Here is an 8,516-nt window from a genome sequence, read left to right as displayed (position 1 = left end):
CGCGTCGAGACCGTGTCCTGATGTGATCTGCACGGTTGAGTCACGTCGGCGTCAAAGGAGCGACGTGCGACCTGTCAGAGCTTGATCTCCGATCTCAGCTGCCTTCTGCGCGTCCTGGGGAGGTACAATAGTGTCGCGCGCCGGAGACGACTCGACGCCGCTGAGATCGGAGATCAAGCTCTGACAGGTCGCACGTCGCTCCTTTGACGCCGACGTGACTCAACCGTGCAGATCACATCAGGACACGGTCTCGACGCGCTCGGTACGACGCCTGCGACCCGTCTTGGGTCAGGTGGCACGACGCTCATCGCGCCTGCCAGCGCTGCCGTGCAGGTTGCCACGACGAGGTCGAGCACGCTTCTATACGCTCGCCCAGCCTTCCTTTCCATCCCATTAGGCAGCCTGGGAACGGTGGCGGTCAGAGGCAAAGCCTGCGAGGGGTGGTGGAACCACATGTCACGGCCACCGCCGGCTCGACGCGACGATAGCCTCTGGAGGCTGACTTTGAGGCACCATCATCGGACGATGTCGACGAGTTGGGTCGCTCTCGCGGTAGCCAGGTAGCCCCCCATACTAGTAGCACCGGCCATGGCCGCAGGAAGCTCGGGGGAGGGCGCTGGGAGCAACACGGAGCTCCGTTGGACGCGTTTTCAAGATTAGCGTGTCAGAGTGAATTGGAACTAGCCCAGCGGCAAGCCGCTGGCTCGACGAGCAGCACTCGCTCGGCCGCCGCCTTGGCCCGGCCGCCGCTGTCGCGGCTGTCGGGCTCCGCGACAGCCGTCGACCACCGCCATTGATGCGGAAGGTGGCAGATCAAGACGTGCTCCTCGTCAAAGCACGGCGTCGCAACGACCTCGAGGTGCTGCTGCTAACAGCGCCCGTGCGTGCGCTCTACAAGACGCCAATGATGCAGTTCTACAGGGAGTGCAGCTCGATCGCCCTCTGAGCTCTGTCTGGCCCTCGTGGCCACCATGCCAAAGCGGCTTGCGTGCCTAAAGTCACACTTTGAGCACGATCAAGAGCTGCTCTCGGGCCAGCAGGCGGTCCTTGAGGCGCCCGATGCAACTGCTGCCGAGTGTGCCGCTCGAGTGCTCCAGCCGTTTATAGTCGGCTCCTACAACCGCCTTGGCGAGCTGCTCGAAGATTGCGCTCTCAGCGACAACGACCCTGCACGGGAGGCGGCCATCCTCTTCTATCGGCGCTGCCTCACGCTAAGCCAGCACTGGGAGTTGCATCACCAGTGTCGTGTTGCTATGTGCAATCTCGGTGTCGCGCTCAAGCGAGCTGGTTTGTTGCGCGCTGCGCTGAAGATGTACAACGCGGCTGGTACAATGATGCCGACGCCCAGCAACAACCACATCACCCCGGGAGATGGCGCGACCCCCCGACGCCCTGTCCCTGCCAGCGGGCGCGCTCTAGATTGGCTCTCTGACCCGCTCCCCCCTCCCCAGCGTCGGGTCCCCGCTCCCCGGCCCGCCCGGCTTGAGTCGGTAAGCAAGAACATCAACAATCCGTATCCCATATCCTGGCCCGTTGCCGTTCTTCGTGCGCCACTCAATACTCGAACCGGCGCAGCCGAGCAGCAGAGGTTCGGTTCGCCCCCATTGGGTCAGGTGTTGGAATTAATGCCTACTACTAGCATGTTCGCCCCGAGCCCGACGAGCGTGAGCGCCAGGAAGAAGACCGCTGCTCCCCACTGAGGGCCGACGAGGCCGACGGTTGCCGAGTAGGCCACGCCGCAGGCAAGCGGGCCGAGGGCGAGTCCGGTGCTAGAGCAGGACTGGTTCACTCCGAGGGCGAGGCCTTGCACGGCCGGCGGTACGCAGCCCTTGGAGAGCATCGTGACGGCGGTGAAGGCGAAGGACTTGCTCGCCATGTTCATGCAGCAGCACACGACGAGGACGGCGACGGGGAGGAGCGGCGGCGCAGCGGCCCACCAGCCGAGGAGCAACGCGATGAGTGGCGGGCCGGCCGAGTTCAGCGCGTTGAGCGCATAGCCGAGGTGCAGCACGTAGGCTCCACCAAAGCGGCCGAGTAGGAAGCCGGTGGAGACGGAGGTGAGCAACAGCGAGAAGCCTCCAACGGCGGTGAGCACGCCGATGGAGGAGGCGGAGAGGCCGAGACCGCCGCCCGAGACGGGCGTGGCGAGCCACACGGGCAGCGTCTCGACGTACCTGCACACGCGAAACGCACAAGTATAAAAGGTTGCGCTGCATGCGCGAGCGTCCGGGGCGACGGTTGCGCGCCCGGCCGTGGTCGCGCAGAAGATCATCACCGAGAGCTGCAGGCGGACAAAGGTTGTCGTCAACAGCGTTGGCGCCTCGCCCTCCTCCGTGCCTCTCTCCGCCGACATCCGCGGGGTGACTGACCCTTCCACGCTTGCGGGCATCTCCCTTTCGCTGCGCCCACTTCCGCTGAGAGACCACCAGCTTCCACCGCTGCCAGCTGAACTGCCGCCGCCACCACTAATCCGTGACAGACGGTAGACGCTCCCACCGCTACTAACTGAGCTGCCGCCACTAATCCGTGAAACGACCTCAGCCACCACGACATTCACCGAAGTGCGCACGCCGACGTCGCCGCCCACTAGCGGATCGACGAGGACGACCGACGGACGACACGTCGCGAGCTCGGCCGCGACGCCGGCCACTTGCGAGTCGCGGCTCGGTGTGCGCCGGTCGAGCCCGAGGAGAGGGCGGGCGTTAGAGGGCGCGGCGCCCTTGCCGAGCCTCGGGTGGGTCTCCGGCAGGAGAAGGAGCGAGCCTGCCAGCCCCACCATTGAAAAGGCAAATGTCGCTGCGCACGGAAGCAGATACGGGTGCGCCTCGAGCAGTGCCACCCCGCCGAAAAGGGCCGGGTACTGTGCGCTCGGCTGCGCCAGCACGCCTCCGATGGTCGGCCCGAGCATGTAGCCGAAGGCGAAGGAGAGGCCGATCATACCAAACACCTGAGCCTCAGTCGCAGGGGTGGTCACGTCGAACAAAACAATCTTTCCGACGATGACAGCACCAGAGAAGAACCCTTGCGCCGACCGCATCCCAAGCGAGATTGCGTAGGAGCTCGACATAGCAAAGCCCAGGATGCACAGCCCGCTAAGCATCAGGCACACGAGCAGCACCGGCTTGCGCCCGAGACGGTCGGCGGCGGTGCCGTACAGCGGTGCGCCGAGAAACTGCCCGGCATTGTAGGCCGCGGCGGCAAACCCAGCTAGACTACCAAGCTTGGGGTCGTCCGGAGCGAGCTCCAGCTGGTCTCGGATCATGAACGGCAGGAAGGGAAAGACGACGAGCTGGTTGAGTGCGTCGCACATGATGACAAAAAGCATCGTGAAGACGACAGGCCAGTTCACTGCTTCCGGTGCCATGGCATCAAGGTGCTCACGGGCGACGGCTTATCTGTCACACGGCCAAAGGCCCCCCGGGCAGTAGACCAACGAGACGGTTATGGGGAACAGTATCTAAAATTCTTTTTGTTGTTGTTTTTAGAATTCTTTTTGTTGTGACTGCCCAGCGGTGTCTTGAGCCTATTGTGTCTGTGCGTCGCTCCAGTGTGACCGCCCTCCAATTGCGCTTCGTCCACCCTAGCGTCTAGGAATCAGACAGACAACACGGCGAATCAACGGCCTCACCCATACATATCTTACCCCTTCCCCCCCCCCCCCCCCCCTGCGACCCCCCAGGCTAGATGGAGTAGTCACAGATAAGCCGGATGAAGATTCTGCCCCACACAGCCCCTTACCCCTTCACCCTCGCCTCGCTGCTTGGTGTTTCTGAACACGTAGACGACCACGCTGTGGGGGTTGTGCGGGTTGTGTCTGGGAGGGAGGGAGTGGGGTGCAGGTTGCTCACCCACGGCACCGGGCCGGTGCTTGCACTTTGAATGCCGTGGGGCTCCTGCCCGTGTCCCGGGCGTGGAGATGCGAGGGTCGCCCCCCCTTGCCCCACCACTTTGTGTGTGTGGAGACGTTTACCTTACCTTACCTTACCTCAACGGGAGGATGTCCTTCCTAGTTCCTTCCATCCACACATTTCGGCATTTGGATTTGCCCGAGGATCTTACTCTTTTCAGCAAAAGCCGCATATCACTCATAAGGTATTAGGTTCTCGAGGTTGATTTCCTTTGGCCGCGCTGGAGGTAGCGGAGGACTGGTGTACGGCTCTAACGCGGTCCACGCAGATGTAATACAAAATACAATGTGTACGACGTATGTCCAAAACACACTCCGGGCCTCTCTCGTCGTCGTCACGCGGCACACAACCCGCCGTACGCCGTTTCGCACCGCGCACTGACAAGCGCGCCCCGCTACAACCCGAGCCGATCCAGCAACGTAGTGTGGTGGTGGGGTGGCGGGCGGCGGGCGCCGGGCGCGCTCTACTGCGCGTCGGACGGGAAGGGCTGGCGGACGAGGCGGCGGTACTCCTCTGCGTCGATCCGCCCGTCGCCGTCGCTGTCTCCGACGAGCATCATGCGCTGCACGAGCCGCTCGACCTCGTCGCGCGTGTGCGCGCCGCCCGCGCGCTTCTTCAGCTCGAGCACCGCGCGCGTGAGCTCGTCCGGCGTGAGGAAGCCGTCCCCGTCCTCGTCCATCAGGTCGAAGGCTCGCCGGCTCAGCAGCAGCTCGGACGAGTCTGGCGGCGCGAGCCCGCCAAAGCCGCCGAGCGAGCGCCACGCGTGGAGCGCCTATTGATCGACCCGCCAGCAAGTCATACACCTTGACCCTACTCAGCAGCCGAGCGAGTGCCACGCGGCGTGGAGCGCGTCGTCGATCGCGCGTGGCAGCCTCCGCTGCGGCGGCGCGCGGCCGAGCAGCTCGGCGTACACGGCGAGCCGCGTCTGCAGCCGCGACGGGCCGCGCCGCTCGTAGAGCGCCCTTTGCAGCAGCAGGATGGAGCAGCCGGCGAAGCCGATCGCGTGCGTGGTCATGGCGGCGCGGTCGCCGGCGAGGAAGCGCGCCGTCGTCCAGACGCGGAGCAGGGAGCCCGCCCACCTGGCCCGCTGGCCGAGGCTAGTCTCTCGGCTAAACCTCGGCCCGATCGTGGCTGTCTCTCGGCTGTCTCTCGGCTGCCCGATCGTCGCTGTCTCTCGGCTGTCTCCCGGCTGGTATCTCGGCTGCGTTGTCTCTCGGCTGCCTCTCAGTTGTCTCTCGGCTGCCTCTCGGCTGTCTCTCGGCTGTCTCTCGGCTGCCCGATCGTCGCTGTCTCTCGGCTGTCTCCCGGCTGGTATCTCGGCTGCGTTGTCTCTCGGCTGCCTCTCAGTTGTCTCTCGGCTGCCTCTCGGCTGTCTCTCGGCTGTCTCTCGACCGCAGCACGAGGGCGCGCGCGCGGTTGGCGGAGGGGGACGAGCCCCTCCGGAAGGCCTCGACGATTTGGACGCCGTACCTGGGACGGTGTCGGCGCGCGGGGCTGTGAGGGCTGCTGAATGCGACGTGGAATTGCGACCGGAATACAGCGAATGCGTCACGCTCGCCTCGAGCGCCGGCGTGAAACACGGGCACATGCACATGCACACGCACATGTGCATGTGCATGTGCATGTGCATGCACATGTGCAGAGATGTTCATGTGCATGTGCATGCTGCATGTGCATGTGCGTGTGTGTGTGTCCCAATCCCGCATCTAGGTGCCGTGCGAGCTGATGCAGAGCGGCGCGCTCCACAGGCAGAGGAGCGGGAGCAGGCGCGGAGGCAGGCGGAACATCGCCAGAGTCGCCAGGAGGAGCAGGCCGATGTCGAGCGAGAACTTGATGTTGAAGCTCAGCCGGCGCGCCCACGCCGGGCGAGACCAGCACTTTGCGCCGACCGGTTTGGGCGCGCCCTCATCCACGTCTCCTGTCGCCAGTCGCTTGGGCGTGGATAGGGGTCCGATCCATCTCGGAATAAGGTTGCTCACTACTACTACTCCTCCGGACCGTGCTCCGGCTCGTTGGCCCTGCTCCGCCGCACGATCACAAAGCAGAGGAGGTTTTGGAGCATCAGCGGGACCAGCTCGGACCAGCACGCGATCGGAAAGTCGCGCTGGAGGTGGTAGACGATGCGAGAGAGGTAGACGAGGGCGTCGCCGTAAAAGACGCGCGCTCCCCACTTGGAGGCCACCTGCAGCAGGCACGGCCAGGAAGGTGATTCGGCATTCAGAGTGCAAGGCGCCGCAGTGGGTGAGCGGAGCCTCGTTCGGGCTCCGCTTTGAGAGCAGGTTGACGATCTGCGGGACCGAAGACGAGGACCGCGAGGCCAGCACGGCCACTGCGGCGGGAGCGGCGCAGGCGATCGACTCGAGACGGAACTGGACGGCCGAGACGGCAGGCTCCAGCGCGCTGAGGACTGGCGCAGCAGCCTCGAGCGCCATCCGTGGCCGCACGCCGTAGCGGGACGGCAACGGAGCGGCAACGCCGCTAGAGATGGCGGCGAACGTGAGCATCGGCGGAAGCTCAAGGGAGCGCGGTGAAGGCAGCCAAATGCCGTGCCGGAGAGGTGCCCACAGAAAAAGAAAACTAAGCCGAGAGCGAGCGAGCGAGCGAGCGAGCGAGCGAGAGAGAGAGAGAGAGAGAGAGAGAGAGAGAGAGAGAGAGAGAGAGAGAGAGAGAGAGAGAGAGAGAGAGAGAGAGAGAGAGAGAGAGAGAGAGAGAGAGAGAGAGAGAGAGAGAGAGAGAGTGAGTGAGTGAGTGAGCGAGGGGTATGGTTCTTGCACTTGTGCAAGATTGGGCGTCTTCTGCCGCAGTCCCTTTGATGGGAGGCCCAGGGTGGGGGCCACCTCGAACCCCCGGCCAGGGATTCGAGCGGAGGGTGCCCCGGATTCATCTATCCGTTGGGCCCCGGTACATTCATTAGAACTGATCACTTTGCGCAGCAGCCGTCCCTTCGCCGACTGGACGGCAGTGCGCTGCGTTGTCGCTCTGTCGTGCACGCTCTCGTGCCTCGTTGTTGTGACACGGGAGTAGAGTCGAGAGGTAGCCCTCGACGAGACGACCGGCGCTGCGATGCCAGACCTCACTGCCGCCGAGCTCAGCATTCCGGCCGAGCAGCACCCCGATCCCGCAAAGCCACTGGTGATACCCGTCGACTCAACAGTGGTGGGCTCTACCCTGCGCTTCATTCCGTGGTCTGTGGTGGGCAATCCGGCCTTCCTCCAGCTGCCCCCTCCTCCTCCGGGGATGCAACCGTCGTGGGTCCAGATTCCGCAGTGGGTCGCCATCAGTGCGCTGCTCCCCTTCAGTGAGCCCGAGCCCGCTGTGGCCACCCACTTTGACAGGCTCAGCGTCTTGCGGCTGGCCGTATTGGCCGCGGCTTGGCGCCGCATCCTCGGCGCCTTGTCCGACCTCGGCGTTTTCAGCACGGTGCACGTGGATGAGGATGCGTTCCGTACGGTGTGCATCCAGGCTCTGCACTCCCGCCAAATCCCGGTGCCCGAGCTCTATCTGCAGTGGGGCGATTTGGGGTACTCGGAGGCGATCACACCCTTGGGACCAGCGCCATCTGCAGAAGCAACTAGTGCCGCCCGCGCCTGGCGCGACCGCCTTCAAGCGCGGGCGGCCCGTGACTTTGCTCCATCAAACGGGACAAGGCAAAAACACAGTTGCACAGATACATGCCGGCGGCGCGACTCCCCCCCGCAGATCGTCCTCAGTGGGGGAGACCGCGACACCGGTGACGGAGCGCAGTTGGGAGTGTCTTCGGCTCACGCCAGGGCGCTCGTTGCTCCTCCGTCTCTTTGTATCTTCCATACTGCATTTGTCAGAAGACGTATGGTTCTTGCACTTGTGCAAGATTGGGCGTCTTCTGCCGCAGTCCCTTTGATGGGAGGCCCAGGGTGGGGGCCACCTCGAACCCCCGGCCAGGGATTCGAGCGGAGGGTGCCCCGGAATCATCTATCCGTTGGGCCCCGGTACATTCATTAGAACTGATCACTTTGCGCAGCAGCCGTCCCTTCGCCGACTGGACGGCAGTGCGCTGCGTTGTCGCTCTGTCGTGCACGCTCTCGTGCCTCGTTGTTGTGACCCACCCTGTCCCACCCGTGTGTGATCAGTGTCTACGGAGGGAGTGTCTTCGGCTCACGCCAGGGCGCTCGTTGCTCCTCCGTCTCTTTGTATCTTCCATACTGCATTTGTCAGAAGACAGCGAGAGAGAGAGAGAGAGAGAGAGAGAGAGAGAGAGAGAGAGAGAGAGAGAGAGAGAGAGAGAGAGAGAGAGAGAGAGAGAGAGAGAGAGAGAGAGAGAGAGAGAGAGAGGAGCAAACCCCGACACAGTGAGTGACTGAGTGAGTATTCTTGATACGAAACCACACACACACACTCACTCACCCCGACCGACACAGACACCCTTCGGGTCGCTCCTCATCGCAAACCCCGTCAGCAGGCGGGGAAAAGAAAGAAACAAAACAGAGAACCCAAGTAAAAACCCAAGGCACCTTCAGGGATGGTTAGAAAGAGCTACCTCTCCCCTTTCTCCCATAGTACACACTGACAACGAGAGAGGAAAGGAGAGAGCGCAGAGAGAAAGCGGGGTGGAACCCCCCCCCCCCCCCC

The 8,516-nt window shown here is 63.6% G+C and overlaps 5 protein-coding genes across 5 annotated transcripts; 2 read left to right on the top strand and 3 right to left on the bottom strand.

Moving 5' to 3' along the window:
- Positions 1-971: 971 nt before the first annotated feature.
- On the top strand, positions 972-1,419 carry EMIHUDRAFT_245054 (hypothetical protein; the record flags this gene model as incomplete). Its single annotated transcript, XM_005768880.1, has 2 exons — positions 972-1,326; positions 1,406-1,419. 2 exons carry the CDS (start codon positions 972-974, stop codon positions 1,417-1,419), a joined length of 369 nt encoding a protein of 122 aa, XP_005768937.1.
- Positions 1,420-1,609: 190 nt separating this feature from the next.
- EMIHUDRAFT_119012 (hypothetical protein) lies at positions 1,610-3,364 on the bottom strand (the record flags this gene model as incomplete). Its single annotated transcript, XM_005768879.1, has 2 exons — positions 1,610-2,281; positions 2,546-3,364. The coding sequence occupies 2 exons, from the start codon at positions 3,362-3,364 to the stop codon at positions 1,610-1,612; spliced, it is 1,491 nt and encodes a 496-aa protein (XP_005768936.1).
- A 717-nt stretch (positions 3,365-4,081) lies between these two features.
- EMIHUDRAFT_245052 (hypothetical protein) lies at positions 4,082-4,923 on the bottom strand (the record flags this gene model as incomplete). Its single annotated transcript, XM_005768878.1, has 3 exons — positions 4,082-4,117; positions 4,405-4,680; positions 4,822-4,923. The coding sequence occupies 3 exons, from the start codon at positions 4,921-4,923 to the stop codon at positions 4,082-4,084; spliced, it is 414 nt and encodes a 137-aa protein (XP_005768935.1).
- Positions 4,924-5,614: 691 nt separating this feature from the next.
- EMIHUDRAFT_245051 (hypothetical protein) lies at positions 5,615-6,412 on the bottom strand (the record flags this gene model as incomplete). Its single annotated transcript, XM_005768877.1, has 3 exons — positions 5,615-5,826; positions 5,907-6,090; positions 6,206-6,412. 3 exons carry the CDS (start codon positions 6,410-6,412, stop codon positions 5,615-5,617), a joined length of 603 nt encoding a protein of 200 aa, XP_005768934.1.
- A 559-nt stretch (positions 6,413-6,971) lies between these two features.
- EMIHUDRAFT_245050 (hypothetical protein) lies at positions 6,972-7,531 on the top strand (the record flags this gene model as incomplete). Its single annotated transcript, XM_005768876.1, has 2 exons — positions 6,972-7,429; positions 7,516-7,531. The coding sequence occupies 2 exons, from the start codon at positions 6,972-6,974 to the stop codon at positions 7,529-7,531; spliced, it is 474 nt and encodes a 157-aa protein (XP_005768933.1).
- Positions 7,532-8,516: the final 985 nt, after the last annotated feature.

The sequence above is a fragment of the Emiliania huxleyi genome (assembly GCF_000372725.1).
Source record: "Emiliania huxleyi CCMP1516 unplaced genomic scaffold EMIHUscaffold_444, whole genome shotgun sequence".
Lineage (NCBI taxonomy): Eukaryota > Haptophyta > Isochrysidales > Noelaerhabdaceae > Emiliania > Emiliania huxleyi.
Note: the sequence above shows the minus strand (reverse complement) of the source record. Positions and strands in the feature narration are given on the sequence as shown.